Source organism: Saccopteryx bilineata, chromosome 3 (genome assembly GCF_036850765.1).
Source record: "Saccopteryx bilineata isolate mSacBil1 chromosome 3, mSacBil1_pri_phased_curated, whole genome shotgun sequence".
NCBI classification, from domain to species: domain Eukaryota; kingdom Metazoa; phylum Chordata; class Mammalia; order Chiroptera; family Emballonuridae; genus Saccopteryx; species Saccopteryx bilineata.
In genome coordinates, this window is record NC_089492.1 from 101,403,728 (window position 1) to 101,422,045 (window position 18,318).

Below are 18,318 nucleotides of genomic sequence, written 5' to 3' on the forward strand. Positions count from 1 at the left end.
TGTACGTTAGAAGGCCATTGTCAGTCCGTCGGTGTGTCGGTCTGTCTCTCCTGTTCGTTCGCACAAAGTGAGGCCATTTCTCCCCCACCCTCCATACAGCCTGGCCAAGGGGCCAAGGCCCGGGGGTCCCTGAGGCCTGGCGGGGTGAGGCCCTTGATGTGTGCCCCAGTGTTCTGATCAAACGCCCAAGCTGCCCAGGTGCCCAGTAAGAGTGAAGATAGAAAACCTACGTGTGAACGGGGGACTGGAAGAGCTACCCTCCACCCAGGCACGAGGAAGTCTCCAGTTCGGTGCGCTGTGCCTGCAGACCTCTCATCTCACTGCAGACCCATCCGGGGGATTCGGACTGGCTGCCACGGAAAGAGGGATGGTGGTGCTGGGTTAGTGCAGGATGGAGATGAAGGTGGAAAGAGGGGGAAAAAGAAGCAAGACTGGCGGGGATGTGGGGTGGAAACATGGGGTGGGGATGGAGTTGGGGCAGCCTCGGATAGCAGCAGCTTTGGGCCCGCCTTGGGGAGGCAGGTCAGGCTGTGCCGTTACCCCCCCACACACACACACCGGAAAATAAAGCTAATGATGTAGTAATTTAGGGGGGGTGAGGGGCTGGGTAACCGGAGAGAGGGCGGCTGGGGAACGCGTGCCCCTAGAGCGAAGACAAAAAGCTGTGGAGGCTCTGTCCGCGGCTCTGGCTTGCCAACAGGTTAGCTAGACGGGAATCCACCCGGCGTTTCGCAGGAAAGTGGGGAGGGGTGTGTGCGGGGGAAACTCAGAAAGAGGGGGAGAGAGCCTCGCAAGAGGACAGAGGGAGGGAGGAAGGAAAAGAGAGATAGGAGCGAGAGCACGCACCGCGCGGTTTAAAAGGAGACACACTTCCTAATGAATATTTATCCGCCGCTGCCTCCTGCTCCCGGCCTCCCTTACCTTGCCGCAGGTAAGACCCTCCGGCGCCCCAGCCCCGGGCCCTCCCAGCACCGCCCCCCGGAGTCGTCGGGGCTTCCGCGCCCGGGCGGAGGGGCTCTGGGCAGCCCGGCAGCGGGGGCCGTGGGGCGGCTCCACTCAGGTTCGGCTCGAGTGCGGTGGCTCGCGACCCCGCGCCGTGCCTGGGCTACTCGTGCGGGGCGGGTGTGAGTGCGTGTATCAGAGTGTGTGTGACAAAGAAGGTGTGAGCCCGCGAGCGCGCACGCCTGTTTTCCGCTCGCTCTGAGGACATTTTTCGACTTTTCACTCAGGCGCCCCGGATTTCTTGCCTCTGCCTCTCCCTGCTTCCTCTCCTCCCTCCGGAGCCCGCCGCCTCCCCCACCCTCCCGCGCTCCCAGCTGCCGAGCGCTCTCCTGCGGGCTATTGTGCAGCCCCGTGCGGGCTCCCGGGAGGGACCCCGGGCCTCTCGTAAAGGAGCGTGTACGCCGGGTTAGAAACCGACAAAGGCCGCCCAGCCTCGGCGTCCCCCGCCCCTTCCCGCGAGCGAGGCTCCTCCGCCTTCTCCGCGCACTCCTCGGGGCGCCAGGGCCCACGCGGAGCGAAGGGTGATGGGGACCCCGGGGTTCCGGCTGGAGTTTCGCGCGGGCGGCCGCCAGCGGCCCTGGGCCGGAACCGGGAGCCCGAGGGCGCCCAGGGCGAGGGCGCCGCGCTCACTCTCCCCCCGAACTCCCTCCTCCCGCCTCTGCCCGCGAGGGGACGCGGGGAGTCCGGGGTGGCCGGGGAGACGCTGGGAGGGCAGAGGCAGGGGGCTCAGGAGGGGCTGGCGAGGTAGCTAGAATCATTAAATGGACTTACCCGGCCACCTGTTGAGGCTCCATCCGGGGTCGTCAGCCTCCGGAGCTGGGAGAAGCGGACACACAAAACCACAAGACGAAGTTGGAAAGAGAAAATTCTTTCTCTGGCCTTGGCCGGCGTGGCCGGTCAAGCTGGCAACTCCGCGATAGGGTCAGGCGGTTGTGGACCTAAAAGTAACTTGGCCAGGCCCCTGGCCGCCCCAGTGCCCCTCTCCTCCCGCGCCTGCCCCGCTCCGAGGCCGGGCTGTGCGCTCGCGGACTCGGTGTCAGGGTCCAGCACAGGCAGTTCGGCTTAAGCCGGGGCAGGCTTTCTAAACCCTGCTCAGAAGTCAAGAGCAGCAGCGCCGCCGCCTCAGCGCGGCCTTTCATGACGCGGTCTCTCCTCATTCTTGGGCCTCGCCCTCTCTGGTCGCCCCCGGACAAAGCCCCCGGTGCCGGGCCGCTCCCTTCCCTCTAAATCCCCTTCGGGTCAATGCGCTACCAGCACCGGGCCGTGCGCTTCTCCTGCCAGCCGTGTGGCTCTTAAAGAGCTGCCCCCCCACCCCCACCCCCGCCCTGCACGCTCCCCCGACCTCCGCCTCCCTCCCTGCGCCTCTAGATCTAGCCCCCCACGCCGATATCCCGACCGTTGCCCGCGGACTGCGAGCCCCCTCCCCTCGCCTCCTCCCCTGAGCAGTTGGTAGGCCTGGCCTTGGGGCCACAGAGCTGAATTTTATATCCTGTGCCTCAGGTTCCCTTTCTCTCCAACAGCACCCACCCCTCGCTACCCGCTCCTACCTTTGCCCTTTGGGTGAATCAAGGCCCCGACAGCCCTTGCCCAGCACAAAGATGATCCCTAAAGATAAGCAATTGGGGCTGGAATTAGGGTGTGGTGAGATGGTGAATGGGCCGGGGCGTGTCGGTTGAGCTGGGGAAAAGGTCCAAGAGGAGCAGGCCACATGGACTCAGAAGGCTCTGCTATCCCCGGGGTCCACCAGGCCTTTGGGCAGAGAGTTAGGGCTGGATGGGTATCACTCATTTCTAGAGGTGACCACCCTGGAATGGTGTCCCAAGGTTGCCAACCTGGGCAGCCTGCTGTGTGTTTAAGAAGGGATTGTGAGCGTAGGAGGTAGAGCACCTCCAGGAGGCCCAGAGTGTGCTTCTGAGAGCAGCAGCTTCCCAAACTCAGAGCATTAATCCCCTCAAAAGTAACCCTTAAATGTCCAAGAGCTGGGCGAGCACAGAGACCTTGAGTGACAACTGTCCAGGGAATATGGCATTGGTGGAGAGAGGGGGCAGAGGTGAAAGAAAGTCTACTTTGTCAGAGGACTGTAGCACAGCTTCTAATAGCGTTCTTTGTATTTGCTGGCCAACCAGGTCACCTGCTCCCGTGAATAAAGGGGAAGTGCTGGGTGGCTTTGGCCTCTTTTCCTCCAGAGTGATCCCTCTCTTCCTCTGACTCTGGTCTTTTTCAGTTCCAGTCTCACTGAGCAGTCAATTGGTCCTGTACAGGGTGTCCTCGCCCAGAGAACTTCCTCCAGGCCTTCTGATGACTGGAAGCATGATTCAGGAGAGACCAGAGAGGGCTTGGCTCTCTTGTGGGGTGGGCTTGGCTCTCTTGTAGGGTGGGCTCTCTTGTACAGTAGGCTGGTAGACTGTAGTACCTTGCCTTCCCTAGTGCCAAGTGGCATAACATTTGACTGTGTTTGGGTCTGTGTGTGGTACAGGCAATGGTGGTTTGAAGAGGTGAGTGTGCACATCCCTTCTTAAATCCAAGCCCTAGCACACCAATTCTGGCTGTCATAAGGGAGTCCCTGTGAAGAAATTGGTGGCCTCCTGGGAGGTGGAGACTAAAGGAACTTGGGGAGGAAGGAGGATGAAAATCCAACCCTCTCCTGGGCATCTGCCCTCTGCTTCCCAGTATTAGGCTAGATGCATCTTTAAGGATCTGGGGTGACTAATTGGTTCAAAACTGGCTATTTTTGGACAAATTAGCAGTATACTGCCTAGTCTACAATTTAGAGCCCGAAAATCCAACTCCCAGACTCCCGTCCTCTGTACCTCCCGTCTCTCTCTCCGGGTTGGGCTGGGTTTGTGCCCACTCTCCTGGGCCTGACAGTGGAAAGTGCAGCGGCTCAAGATAGAGTCAAACTCCTCTTATTTAAAGATGTGGGGGGCGGAGGAGGGCCTTCCGCGGGCGGTGGGCTCATTAGGCAGAGCGAGGTGCCGCGAGGTGCGCGCCGCCAGCCCCAGAGGCCGCCTTTGAGCCGTCGGGGAGGCTTCATTAAGCGGCGCTAACAAGGCATACAAATGCCGGGCCCAGCAGCTTTCTTGCAGTGGTGGGGCCTTAGCAGGGCGCCAGGCTAATGAGGGTCACTCAAAAGGGCTGATCAAATATTCAAATTTCACCGCACGCCGGGAACTTTTATATGCGGAGAAAGTTGAGGCAACTGAGCTGTGTTTACGGTCCCGGGCCACAATTGCTTGGAGCGCGGGTCCCCGGAGGCTTAGGCGGAGGGCGGCGGCGCGGGAGAGAGCAGTTGTTGTTGTTGTTGTTGTTTTCATTCAAAGCAAAGTAGTCGGGATTTTTGAAAGGCTCGCGGCCTCCCTGCCTGAGTGCTACTCCCCTCTGCGCCCTCCTCCACGGCCGCGCCGAGCACCTCGGTTGGCAGCTTGCGGGGAGACCCAGGCCGCAGGCCACCCGGCCCGCCCCCGCCTTCTGCCGCCCCGGGGGCCGGAAGGGGCGTTGCCCCTCGGAACAAACCCGCCTTAAGGAGCTGAGCGAGCCCGAGGAGGTGCAGCTGCTCCAGACCGCGGAGCCTCTTGTCTCAGAGGTTTGCAGACCCCTAGGCCTTCCTGTTAACCTCAGACCAGGAGAGGGTGGCAGTCTCAAACCTCTCTTGACGGAGTTGTGGATGTGGGGGTGGGGCTGACATTGGTAAATACATGCCCCGTGGGTCCTGGTAGAGACTCTCCAGCCCGAACGCCCTTTCTTCTCGCCCCACCTGTGCGCTCCCCAGCCTGTCGCCGGCACTGGAATCGAGCAGGGAGGATGCTAGCCATTTTGTGACCTCGGCCTGTGCTGGGCTCCATGACCCCGGAGTCTGAGCGGCCAGACGGCAGGGGCGACCTAGAGGCTCTTCGGGCTGACTAGCCACTCCGACCCCCCCTCTCTGAGAGAGCCGGGGTGCGGGCGCCCCCCACGCGCCACCCCCTCCAGGTGTCTCCCAGGTTCCTCCCCGGCCCTCTCGCCGCTCAGCCCCTCGGGGCGCCAGAGCCACAGGGAAGGCGGCCTGGGCTCCGGAACCCGAGCTCCTGCTTCTAGCCCCTCCCAGCGTTCGGAGTCCAGGAGTTCGGGAGAGGAAACTCGGGGTCCCCACAGCCCCCGCCCCCCACCCGCCCCGTTCCCGTCGGCGGGCCCGCACTCCCAGACCGACACCCTGCGGGGTCTGCGCTCCCAGATCCGCCGGGGGCCAGTCCATCCCTCCTCGCCGAGGACCGACAGCCCCGCCTTCCTCCCAGCTCCTGGGACTCGAAACTCACGGGCTCCGAACAGCGGGCGCGGTGCGGCCGGCCGGAGCGGAGAGCCTCTGGCGGCGGCGGGCCGCAAGGTGGGCTCCGCGGGGCGGCTCTGACAGCTCGGGCTGCGGGTTCCCCGCCGCACCGGGCCCTGGGCCGGAGCACAAAGCTGCGCCCTGCCGCCGGCCGCCGCCCTCCGCCCGGCTCTGCGCTCCCAGCCGCGGCACCCAGCCCGGACGGAGCGGTGAGCGGGCTCCGCAGGCGCCCCGGTCGAGGTCGGGGCAGGGGTGCCGCCCGGCTGAGTACCAGCCCCACTTGCCTCAGTTCTCCTCGAGTGGCGAAGGTTTTCGATTTCAGCGCTTTCGATAGAGCCCGTGGCACCTGCCCAGCTTCCCTCCGGGGCCGGCCACGCAGCGGCGGGCGAGGCCCTGTCGCCCCCACCCGGAGGCGGGGGTTGCGGGGACGGGGAGGGGACTGGCTGGGTTCGCCCGCCCGCCCGCCCGGCGCCTGGGTCCTCGGCTCCAAGGGATGCAGTTTCGGGGTCACGAGCTGCTTTCAGAAAGTTGAACACAATATTCGGAAACCCACCCGTAGGAATGCTCCCCCCACACGCGGCACAATACCCACTCCCCTCCCCTTTTTCATTCCTCCCTCCCCCGCTTCCTCCTCCTGCCCCTTCCCCCTCCCGCCCCTCCGCCTATAATCCTTCCCCTAGGAGAGAAAGGAGTTGGGAAGAAAAGATGAAGTGTCTGTTTTTGTGTCCCAACCTTAGGGCTCTTTCTGGGCCCTCAGTGAATGGCCGCCCAGAGCTTCGCAGCCGAGCAGAAAAGGACCCACGGCCGGGAGGAAGGCGCACGGAGGGGAGAGGTCACCCCGAGTGGGTCTCGGCCGGGCTTCCCTTCGGGCGGGTATTTTCCTGCCCCAGTCTGCGGGTTTAGCACCAGAGTCCCTCGGCTGCCTCGGGCTAGGTGGGCCGGCCACGGCTCTCGCGCCCCGTGCAGAGCCTTCCCGCGTGCGGAGCCTCCGGGGCAGCCAGCGCCTCTCCGCCCGGGAGGCCTGGCGCTTTGCGAATCAAGGCCGTGGGGGCGCCAGACCTCAGGGAGCACTCACAGCCCCAAGCACGCTAGTTTCCCCTCTTAATTCTCTCTCAATCTCTCTTCCCTCATTGAGTTCTCCAAAGTGCTGTGGACGCGGCACCTCGCTCCCAGATCTGCATTGGAATGTAGAAAAGATCTTAAAAAAAAAAAAAAAGTTTTGAATTCCTCAATGATTTTTCTTCTGGAAAGGCAGCTTAGGATAATTATGTCAGCTTTATTGAGGGCAGATTAGTTGAAGTCTGGACGCTTCGTTTCAATACACGTTGTACACGGGTCGACAATGTGGGCATTGTTGGCTACTGTGTGTGAACTCATTCAAAATATACACTTTTAAACACCAAACCGAGTCCTGTCTAAATATACACAGTGCTCAAGGGAAAGACGTCTCTGACCCCGACAAATCTGCGTAAATCACACTTCCATAGTTACAGAAGCTTCACAAAGGGAGGCCTGGCTCAAGATGCTGATTACATCTTCTTAAAAGCGACATACCTTAGAATAAATAGTCATGCTGGGTCTGGGGGCTACAGTGACCAGGGGGGAGAGGGCCCTCTCCAGTCTATGAGCCTTTTGTGGTCTGTTTTGGGCTTGTGATGTTTGTTTTCTTAGAGAAATTCGACAGTTTATTATTATTTTTTCTTTACAATATGAGCAAACAAGCAATATTCAGGCCTATCCACTTCTTTGAGGCAGCCTCCAAAATCTGAGCGTCCTTCTGGGGTTGGCAGGCAGGCCTAGCGCTCCTGTGAGCGGTGGCAGTCATGGGCGAGGGCTCCAGGGCTCCCAGGTTTCTCAGCTTGAGAACCATCTCTGCAGCTTTTAGGGGAAACAGCTGAAGTCTAGGAGAAAACAAAGAGGAAGGTTGCTTTTTAAGATGGGAAGAAGTGTACTGTTATTTCTATTGCTATTTTAAAATTCAGGGCAATATAGGAAATCAAGGTTCTTTGACTGAGGGCTGAGTAAAGAGACACCAGGTCCAGTGCAGAGGAAGTTGGGGTAAATGTGGCCGATAATCAGGAAGGGGGAGGCAGGAGCGGCTTCCAGCACCCTGGCTTCTGGGCTCGGGCTCCCAGGCAACAGTTGCCCCCCGAGTTTCGAGATCCAAGATCCCGGGGCACAGCAGCCCGCAGGACCTGGGGCGGCTCGCGGTGGGCCCCATGATCTCATCTCTTCTTTCTTCCTCGCCACTGTTAGTGCTCACATAGGCAGAAAGAGGCAGCCCAACGTGCACACCATGTGCAGACCCTGTCCGCTCGGCTGGCCCTCCGCCTCTCTTTTCGGGCTGGCCCTTGGCCTTCCTGCAGCCTGAGGAGCCTCTCACCTCCCAACAGAATCCTCCCTCCCCTTTAATTGCTCATCCCATTCAACAACTCAATGCCCACGGCTTTTTGAATTTCTGTATCAACTTCTCCGGGGAAGAGGGAAGAAAGGAACTCAGAGACAGCGAGAAAAGCAGAGAGAGACACAGAAGTGGGGGACGTGGCGAGATTAAGAGTTGAGAACATTAAAAAGAATTCTCTTTCTCCCCTTTCTCCCTCTTTTCCCCCTCCTCCTCCCACTCTGGCTAAGTGGTAAAACCGTCCTTACGTTCTCGGTATTGATTGGCAGGGCTGACAGTGATTGGCAGTGGTTGCCGTGGCAACGCCACAACGACACGCCACAGACCAATAGAAAAGCGAAACAAAATGTTTCAATGCTGCACTCACTGTGGATTTAGGGGAGATATTATGAGGCTGTTGTCATTAGGGCGATTGCTGCGGAATCGCTGAATCTTGACTCGGCGGTGGTTGGCTCTCGCCCTCCTCTCCCTCTCCCTCTCCTTGTCTCGGGTTCGCTCTCTGCGCGCGCGCGCCGGGCCGCTCTCCTTCCTCTCTCTCTATGTGGCTGCGCGGGTGTGTGTGTGTGTGGATGTGTGTGGGGTGTGGGTGTCCCTTACGCCCTTCCTCCTCCCCCTCCTCCTCCTCCTGCTTCCCCCTCCTTTCCTCCTCCTCCTCCCCCCTCTCCTCTCCCTCCTCCTGGTCCTCAGCGCCCCTCTCCTCCTCTTCCTCTCCTCGCTCTTCCTCTCCCTGAATTTTCTCCTCTCCTCTCAGGTCAGTCCATGGTATTCCGCTCCCCCCTAGACCTCTATTCCTCCCACTTCTTGTTGCCAAACTTCGCGGATTCTCACCACCGCTCCCTACTTCTGGCGAGTAGCGGCGGCGGCACCCGTGCGGGAGGCGGCGGCGGCGCGGGAGGCGGCGGCGGCGGCGGCGGGAACCTTGCGGGAGGCGGCGGTGCTGGCGGAGCAGGCGGCGGCGGCGGCGGCGGCGGCGGCGGCGGCTCCAGGGCCCCCCCGGAAGAGTTGTCCATGTTCCAGCTGCCCACCCTCAACTTCTCGCCGGAGCAGGTGGCCAGCGTCTGCGAGACGCTGGAGGAGACGGGCGACATCGAGCGGCTGGGCCGCTTCCTCTGGTCGCTGCCCGTGGCCCCCGGGGCGTGCGAGGCCATCAACAAGCACGAGTCGATCCTGCGCGCGCGCGCCGTGGTCGCCTTCCACACCGGCAACTTTCGCGACCTCTACCACATCCTGGAGAACCACAAGTTCACCAAGGAGTCTCACGGCAAGCTGCAGGCCATGTGGCTCGAGGCGCACTACCAGGAGGCCGAGAAGCTGCGCGGCCGCCCGCTCGGCCCGGTGGACAAGTACCGGGTGCGCAAGAAGTTCCCACTGCCGCGCACCATCTGGGACGGCGAGCAGAAGACCCATTGCTTCAAGGAACGGACTCGGAGCCTGCTGCGGGAGTGGTACCTGCAGGACCCCTACCCCAACCCGAGCAAGAAACGCGAACTGGCGCAGGCCACCGGCCTCACTCCCACACAAGTAGGCAACTGGTTTAAGAACCGGAGGCAGCGCGACCGCGCAGCGGCGGCCAAAAACAGGTCAGTGTCGGGGACCCGCGGCCTGGTCACCGTCTCCCGGACCCGGCAAGGGGCAGGAGGGTTCAAAGAGGGCAGGGGTGGGCAAGTCGGGGTGCTAGCGGCTGCGGGGCTGCAGAGAGGCCGAGACCCCCTGGCTAGTTGGAGGAAGTTTCGCGCTTGCCCTGGCGAGGGGAAGAGGGACGGACGCTGTGGGCTTACTGACTGCTTTACCTGAGAAGGGTGTTCGTCAGGGTCAAGGGAGAGTGTTTGTGAGTGAGATCCTAGGTGCCCACCGCCCTGGTCCCGGCTCAGGGGAGCCTTAGTCCTGAGCTGCACCTGCACTGCCTCCTCAGCCCGGTTCCAAGTTCGGGGCTCCTGAGGAGCCCAGAGAGGGGGAAGGAAAGAAGAAAAGTGCTCCTTGCCATCTGGTTCTTATTTCCATGCGTTGTACAAAGCGGGGGAGGGATCCACAAATGTCAGGGAGAGGAAAGTGAACCGGGGTTCCTATCACAAAGGAAAGCCTGGCGGCCTCCAGACAGCGGCCTCCTTCCCAAAGCACTGCGGGTTGCTGGGCCAGGAGCGGGAGAGCCGGGCTGTGCGCGGCGAGGCCCTGCGCCTGTTCGCCCTCCGGTCCCAGCCGAGGGGCGTTCCCTCGCGCCACTGAATTGGAGAGTGGGCAGGAGTAGCTTTGCTGCTGGGAAGTTGGCCAGCGTCACAAAGTTGTACCGGGCCTGACGAGTCCGCAGAGTTGGGCCTGAGGGAAGTAGGGAGAAAAATAACTGGAAGGAAAGACGGGGAGAGGAGAAAGAAGGGGGAAGAAAAGGGAAGGTAAGAAAGGTAAGAAGCTGGGCCGTAGCCCTAAAGAGGAACCTGTGCGCCTGCCCAGGTGGGCCAGGTGCTGGGCCTGGTGTGAGCAGGAAGCCCGGCCCTCGGCGCTGACAGCTGCAGCGGCTGGAGGCTGCGGGTGAGCGTCCGCAGCGAGTGAGCTGCTCCGGTTTGGAGGGCCCACACCTGAGCCTTCAGCTCCCTCACCCGCCTTTGGAGCCAGGTTTTCGCCCGATGTGGGGAGCAGCCAGGTCCAGGGGAAGGCGTCTGTGTAGGGAGGACTCAGAGACACTAGGTTCCCAGCCGCTGCTCGGCCCGGGAAAGGGGCGGCAGGAGACGGCTCTGCGGTCCCCTCCTGACTTCCGGCCCCCTTTACATTTTCTCCCTTCTCTTTCCTCACTTTTTTGACGCCAGCTTTCGCGTGTGCTCTTACCCCGCTCCTGCGCTCTGCGGAGAGCCCGAGGGCAGACCGGCCAGTCCTGCCCGGGGAGTGTGTTTGGGAAGCGGGGGCAGGAGACGCAGCGGCGACAGGCTGCTCTTTGGGCAGGCGACCTCATTTGAAGAGGGCTGAGGAGGCAGAAACGCCCTTTCTGTCCCTCCCTGATTGTGCTCTTTCGGGGCTCGGCGTCCAGCTGCGTGCGCCCAGGCCTCCCCGGGCGGCGAGGGGGGTTCTGCCCCTGCCCCGGGGCCGGACCCAGTCTGGGAAGCCTTGGGGAGCCCCAGCAGGCCCGGGGGAAGGAGGACGGAAGCCCAGCCCCGCGCAGGGGAGGCTCTGCAGCGCTCAAGGAGCAGCCCGGGGCTGGGAGGAGGAGACGAGCGCGGGGAGCGGAGCCGGGGGCGGTAGTGACCGAGGTCCCGCAGCACAGGCGGCGGCAGGCCCGGCTCCGCGCGGCGAGGGCTCCGGGAGGTGACCTGGGGGACCGGGTGGCGCGGCCTCCGTGTCAGGGCGGTCGCGCTCTCTGTCTCCCGCAGGCTCCAGCACCAGGCCATCGGGCCGAGCGGCATGCGCTCGCTGGCCGAGCCCGGCTGCCCCACGCACGGGTCGGCGGAGTCCCCGTCCACGGCGGCCAGCCCCACCACCAGCGTGTCCAGCCTGACGGAGCGCGCGGACACCGGCACCTCCATCCTCTCGGTAACCTCCAGCGACTCGGAATGTGATGTATGATACCCACGGCCGCCCTCCTCCCCCTCCCGCTCACCCCTCCTCCGCGACCTCCTTCTCTTCCTCTTCCTCCTCTTCCTCCTCCGGCCCCAGAACAAACTACTGTCAGGATACACAATCACACACACACACACACACACGTACACACACACTCCCACCCCAGCCAAAAATATATAAAAACCAAGAAAAATAAATTTAACTCAAACCATCAACAACCCCCAACCATCACCTACCGCCACGGCCACCCCAAGGACCGCGATGGCAACAGACAGTCCCAAACACTGACGTTGTGGGCGGAAAACATGAAAGAGGTGACAATTGTATACTTTCCAGGACAAGCACGGCCTCTCCTCTCGGTTCCCACGGACCCGGCACCCCACCTGCATGACGATTTATTTGTATCTGGGAAAATATGCTCTCTAGTTTAAAACGATTTAAAAAGAGTCGACTATTACAAAAACCGACCACCACCACGACGACAAGACAACAAAAGCAAAAGGGACAAAAAGAGGGAAAAAAAAATAAAACCGCCATCTCCGTTCGGAATTGGTTAAAAAGAAAGAACTCCCGGAGAGGGAAATAGCAAATGTTTCTCGCCTTTTGTTGCTCTCTCTCTCTTTTTCCTCTCTCTCTCTCTCTCTCTCTCTCTCTCTCTCGCTCTTTCTTTCTCTCTGTTTTTAAGTCCAAATACTGGTCAAACAAGATGCGATTTTCTGTTTTTTGTTCAGCAGACAATCATTTTCTTCGTAAGCACCTTTTTCTCTCCACTCTGTCACTGCCTGTGTGGGTACTGGTTATAAATGTGGAAAAAAAAAATAGTTATGACTGTAACAGATTTTTATTTTTATTTCAAAATTTTATATGAATTATGTATATCTTAATGATCGGTCATTTTCCCAGTTTGTAATATATGTGTAGAAAATGCCTGTATATGCTATCGCTTTTTCTCCTCTCCCTGTCTCTCTCTCTCTTCCCCCTTCCCCCTCCCGGCTCACCTGTCCCTCTCCTCTGGGGGGTCCTCTCCCGCCCGTTCCAGGCCTCGACTTGGCGGTTGAAGCGCGCTAGGCGGGTTAGGGTAGAGAAAGGGACCCTGTCGCTAGCGAAAGCGGTGAGTGAGACCGTAGTCTTCTTATGCAAAAGCTCTTTCAAGTATTTCCTAGCTGCTTTGGAGAGATCTCTCACTCCCTGTAGGGCGCTTTTACTGTTATCTTAACTGCCCGGTTATCTATATGTAAAAACTTTCTAAAAGCAAATACAGTATTCTCCATTTTCTTATCACTCCTGGAGACTGGTGTGTCTGTCCGCCCTGTGCCGAAGCCCGGGGCGCTGCGGGCGGGCCTGCCTCCCGCTCCAGCTGTGCGGCCAGAGCTGGGGCAGGGTTTTAAGGCTAGGTTGGAGCCCCCCCTTCCCCCTCCCGGAGGAGGGAGGGGAGAAAATGGGAACAGGTCCTTTGGAAAACAACCAAATCCAAATCCTGAGCGAAAAGGCGAGAGGGTGCCTGGGGAGGAGGCTCTGGCCGGGTTTGTTCAGCGCGCACTGCCAAACCCGGATCCCAGGAACTGCGGCCTGCGGCTGCCCTCGTGGGTCCCTGGGGGAGTGTCGGGTGTCCCTTGAATCCCAAGACATTTCAGTCGATTTACACTTTAAAACAGGCGTCCCCAAACTACGGCCTGCGGGCCGCATGCGGGCCCCCTGAGGCCATTTACCACCACCCCCCGCCCCCCGCCGCTGCACTTCCGGAAGGGGCACCTCTTTCATTGGTGGTCAGTGAGAGGAGCACTGTATGTGGCGGCCCTCCAACAGTCTGAGGGACAGTGAACTGGCCCCCTGTGTAAAAAGTTTGGGGACCCCTGCTAAAACAACCCTCCCTCAATCACCTTTTGCTAGCCTGGTCCCACTAGCTCCAGGCCTCCCTGCCCGGTGCAGGGTCCCCGTAGTTCCCTGTCATGGCTAGCTGGTAGCACTTCCGTGGTTCTGGGCCAGGCCAGGCCTGCCTGAGCCTGGGGAGGAGCCAAAGAGGTAATTTCAGAAAACTTACCTTCACTTGAAAGTCTAATTTCCAAAGTGGGGGGATTAGGGAGGAGGAACGTGCCTGGAATCTTGCACCTGTTTCCCAACTAATTTGACTTCTGATTTCCTTTTGTCCCTGTCACTGGCATCTCTGTGGGGTTTCTGCAGACCGGGCTGGACAGACCCAAAGGGGCCTTGGGTGTGTAAGTGGGGACTTGTGCGCCCAGAGCCCCTGTTTGCCTGAGTGGAAGATTCCTGTCAGCGTTCTTACTTAGGACCAGGGCGTCCAGACCACCTCCAGAATTTCTGAGTCCTGTGACCTGTCAGAATCTTGGCATGTGCTTACTGCCCTGGAAAATGGTCCTCAGGATGCCACATTCCAGGCAGTATTGACCCAGGTGGAACGTATTTGGAGAAGGGGCTGCCTGGGTTGCCCAGCGCGAGCTTCTCTAGTCTGGTGCACAGAATGATGTCTGGGATGAGGGGATCTGTCCCCTACCCTTGTTTTTAAAATGGCTTTTCATATACTGACTCATATTGTGGAACTGGAAGCCAAAGAAGTGCCGCCTCAGAGAGCGGGGAGCATCTGGATGGACCCCACCCGCCTGCCTGGCCAGAATTTATGGGCGGAAGGAAAGGCCTGGCCCTGCTGAAGAGTGACTCCTGCAAGGGCTTTGACTGGGACACCAGGGAGAAGACGCCTTTTTGTCTGGGGACAGGGGACAAACCTTTGGGGTTAAACTCCTTCCTTCTCTCGACATACCCTGCAGAGAAGGCAGGTTTGGGGCATCCAGTGCCTGTCCCTCCTCCACTGCAGAAAGGGGGCTTTCAGACGCCACAGCAGCCTCCAGCTGCGAGGCCTGGGCCCTGCTGGCTATCACCCACCTACTCTCAGTCTGCTTCCCTATCAATCATCCATCACTCTCTCTCTCATCTATGTCTCCTGTCTCTCATCTATGTCTCCACCCAGGTCTATACAAATACAAACACTCTACTCTGCACTTTCTGACCTTACCTTCAGATTCCCCACAGAAGAGGCGTGAGTGCTTGTTCTGAGTAGTATAGATGTGTGCAATTCTGAATGCTGGGCTTCCACCATGCAATCAAGGTCTACACATAAAGTGATGGGTGAGTGTGATGTTTGATATAAGTGTGTGTACAGGGCGTCAGTGTGTGTTTTCATGTATATATCTTATAATGTACGTATTTGTGTATGGCTTGCACAGTGTATATGTACCTAATTCTGCAAGGAGCGGCTCCAGTACACCTATAGGATGCTGCGTGTGCAAGGCTTTTCTGTGCAGTGAACAGGTATTGTGTGGGATTCTGGTATGGACACGTGTGGGTTCGCTCGTTCTAGTCAACCAGCAGACATGACCACCAGGCCAACTGTCCCTGAAGGACCTTTCTCTCCCTTTGAGAAATGAGTATTCTCTGACTGGAAGGTAGAAGGGGGTTGGGCTTTGTGGCCTCCCAGTCTACCCTTTACCCTGATCACTGGATACTGCATTGGATTCGGCCACTGCCTCTAGACATCTGAGGGAACAGAGGCCCCTTTCTTGGGAGATTGCCTTTTATCAGCTGCATGCCCATTCTTTCTGGGTCCCTCAAAGCCATGGCCAGGCAGTCAGTGTCCTAGGGGCAGCGGGGCAGCCTCCAGGCCAAGGCCTGCCTGATGCCCTGCTGGCTGAAGAGCCATCTCAGTCACTGCGCACAGCTTCAGCGCCTGGGAATGTTGCAGACTGCGCTTTCCTGGGGGGTGCAATGGGGTGTACCCTCCATGGGCCTCATCAGGCTGGGCAAGCCTGCCTCGGTGCTACCATTGGCCCCTCTGTCTGCGGGTGGCAGCCTGTGGGCCGGCGCCCCTCCTGCTGCTGTACACGAAGCTCACGGCCTGCTGGGTGGTTGCTTTCCTGTGTCTGAGCTTCCCCTGTACAGTGAGCCTCTTCATACCTGGACAGTCCACTCTAGTGGGTAAGGGGCTCGAAGAATAACAGCCCATTTGGGGGTATTCTCTTCGTTCCTTCTTCCCTCAGTGGAAAACAATAGCAATCTGGGATTTGCACTGAAAACCTGAACCTCCAGAATGGGATTCAAAACTGGAAAAAATCTGTATCGAAGTCATTGACCCCTAGAAGCCGCCTGCCTGAGGGAAGAAGGGCCAATCTACCTCTTCCCGCCTGCTCACTTCTTCCGCCCCGGTCCTCCAGCTGGGGCCCTGGGCCTCAACATGGTCCCTCTTCTTGCCCTCTTCCAATCATTGACTGCCCAGCGCCAGTGCAGTTGATTATCCCTGGGGAGATGTGTAGCTGACTGTAATGAAATGGTCAGGAAACTGCTGTAGCGTGGGATGGGGATGCTGATCAATAGTGAAACTGGAGGAGCCAGGGCCTGGCTGTCCGGGCTGGGACTGGGGTTGGAGGCCAGTGATGGCTACACTTTGGACAAGGCAGGGGGATTCCAGTGAGGCCGGGGGAGGGCTGAGCCCAGGCCTAGGGAGGCCGTGTGGGGTGGGACAGGAACCCTAGTATGGGCTGTGTTGGAGGAATGCTCCCTTGCCTTATGACAGGAGACCCGGCCTGCCCAGCACAGTCTGAATCCAGCCCATGGCTCGGGCCACCGGAACTTGCAGCCTAGTCCCAGGCCTGCGGCGCTCTTGGCCTCCCTGAGCATTGGAGGTCTGTCTCTTTTTGCTCTCCCTGTCTTTCTCTGCCTTTGTGGCCTTCTGGGTCCCCCACCTAAGTCTTGGTCTTTGTGTGGCTGTCACCTGGAGCACCGGCTGTTGCCTCAGGGCTTTTTCTGGGCCTTCCTCTGCCCTCTTCACCCCCAAGCGCTGCCGCTGAGATGTCCAGCCCACCGGATGCAAGCCCCCAAATCCTCTTGCTCAGGCCCACTCATCCCCTCACTCCTTCCGGCCCCAGCTGAGTTGAGCCTCCTCTGCTCCCCAAGGGCCCCCTGGCAGCCCTCTGGCCTGAGGGAGGGCAGAAGGGAGCCAGGGAGGAGGAGAGTAGTGCTAGCCAGCTCCGATTTCTCCGGTCAGCTGAGCACAACTTTCCATTCGAGTGTATTCATGCAGTGGCTGATTGAGCTATGCTGTGTCGGGCGGGCAGGGCTCTGCAGGAGCTGGCAGCACAGCCAGACTGACAGAGGCTACACCACACACACACATGCACACACACACACGCGCGCACACACACACACACTCAATCATCTACACAAATACACCCCCAGCTTACATGTTATGCACATACCTCACTCCCATTGTAAACCTAGTATAGCCCTTCCCCTATTGACCACCCTGGAATAAGGAAAAGAATTTCCCTTGTATCCCATAGACATTCTTCCCTACACAACACAAGGCCTGCCCCTCTGATTTCCTCTTTACAGATTCTACATTTCCCCTTAGACACAAACACAAGAATCCTCCATCCTCTGTCTCTCCCGCAGGCACACTCTCCAGAGCCCACACACTCCAAACCATACAGATGCAAGCAAACATGCCCAACCTCACTGTTGCACCCTCTTACAGAGCTATCCAGAGCTATCTACACTGCAAAGGAAATACATGTCTGCATAACATAGTATTAGCCCTAACAGATATTTAGTGCACAGCCTGTTATATATAATAATGTGGGCTGGGTCTCACCAAAAGTTCATGTACAAGAAAGAGAGTAGATGAGCAATGAATACAGTCAGAGAACACAGCACTATGCATCCACCAGAACAAACACACAGAGGATATACAGGGGAAACCTTCAAACAATGCATGCATGAGCCAACCCAAAGACATAATAGAAATGCCTCCCAGGGGCACTTTAACTCCCCACACCACACCGCTTGACTCTAGGCACTGAGAGGCCACTCTTTGCCCTACCTCACCCACTCCCAATATATGTGCACATGCACACGTGCGTGAGCACACACACACACACACACACACACACACACACCAGGCTAGGGTTCCAAAGGAGATAGGCAGAAAATTGGATAAGCACCTTCAGGGAAACATGCCTAATCTGGGGAATGGTCAGGTGGACAGGGGTCTCCATTTTACAATCCAGCCCACAGTGCCCAGAGGCAAGAAGGAAAGGGGGGATAAAGAAGAGGGAGAGAAGTCAGGGAGAAAGGCAAAAGGAGGGGAAGAGAGAGAAAAGAGAGGGAAATTGAGACAGAACGTGGGAGGAACCAGAACAGGAAGAACCAGGAGGAGATGGGGAGCAGGTACTTCCCCACCCAGGCAGAAGGGGGCCAAGTCTGGCTGGGGAGCCAGTGTCATTACAAGCACAGGAACCATTCAGTCTCCAAGAAAGCGCCTAGGGGAGTGACTGCGATGGGCTGACCTGGGAAGTGAACTGAGTGCTGCAAGTGTGTGAGGCAGCCTGCTGCCCCAAAGTGTCCACTCCTTGGGGGCTGGAGGGATTCAGGCAGGATTCAGGAAGAGGTCCTACCATGAAAACACCCTCCTTCACCTCACATGCCACTCCTCCTGTGCTCAGCAGCCTCTTCCCTCACACGGAATGCTCTGAGACCCCACAGATGGCTTCATTCACACTAAACACACACACACACACACACACACACACACACACACACACACACACACACCTCACCTCCTGCACAGAACAGAAGCACATCTCCACTCTTAGCACTAACTCCCCACTCTTTACAAATAAGCCTATGACTCTCATCAATTTATACACACACTTTTTTTTCCGGAAAGGAATGGACCTCAACTTGCAGCAGTCTAACCCTTCAGACATTGAGGACATTACAGATTGTGCTGGCAAGACAAGAACTCACAGGGGAAGTCACATATACACGTATATATCTCCTGAGGCTGCTCATTGTGGGCTCAGGGCAGAGCCTCTCCTCGGGCGGATGGAGATGGCTGTGGGCCTTGGGTGCCACAGTCCAGAAAAGCACAGCCTGTTCTCCCCTTCGGAAAGGTCGGTTTTGAGGCCGGAGATGAGTTCTCAGACCCCTGGAGGTGAAGGTAGGAGAGTGTGTACGGTCCAGGAACCTAAACAGAAGGTCTGAGGGGTCCACGCAAGACCCA

The 18,318-nt window shown here is 58.8% G+C and overlaps 1 protein-coding gene and 1 long non-coding RNA gene across 2 annotated transcripts; one reads left to right on the forward strand and one right to left on the reverse strand.

The window, feature by feature from the left end:
- Nucleotides 1-235: 235 nt before the first annotated feature.
- On the forward strand, nucleotides 236-12,530 carry SIX3 (SIX homeobox 3). Its single transcript, XM_066267039.1, has 3 exons — nucleotides 236-931; nucleotides 8,458-9,286; nucleotides 11,063-12,530. Exons 1-3 carry the CDS (start codon nucleotides 877-879, stop codon nucleotides 11,253-11,255), a joined length of 1,077 nt encoding a protein of 358 aa, XP_066123136.1. The 5' UTR covers nucleotides 236-876; the 3' UTR covers nucleotides 11,256-12,530.
- Nucleotides 6,562-8,456, reverse strand: LOC136330356 (uncharacterized). The gene is made up of 2 exons (XR_010730281.1): nucleotides 8,074-8,456; nucleotides 6,562-7,206 (listed from the first exon to the last, which is right to left on the reverse strand). It is a non-coding gene; the product is annotated as an uncharacterized lncRNA (long non-coding RNA).
- Nucleotides 12,531-18,318: the final 5,788 nt, after the last annotated feature.

What these genes read in the sequence shown, in the direction of transcription:
- SIX3 (XM_066267039.1), top strand. Translation starts at nt 877, where the DNA reads ATGAATATTTATCCGCCGCTGCCTCCTGCTCCCGGCCTCCCTTACCTT. An exon ending in CCTCCCTTACCTTGCCGCAG is followed by an intron (nt 932 to 8,457) that starts GTAAGACCCTCC and finishes CTCTCCTCTCAG; the next exon opens with GTCAGTCCATGGTATTCCGC. An exon ending in GCAGCGGCGGCCAAAAACAG is followed by an intron (nt 9,287 to 11,062) that starts GTCAGTGTCGGG and finishes TGTCTCCCGCAG; the next exon opens with GCTCCAGCACCAGGCCATCG.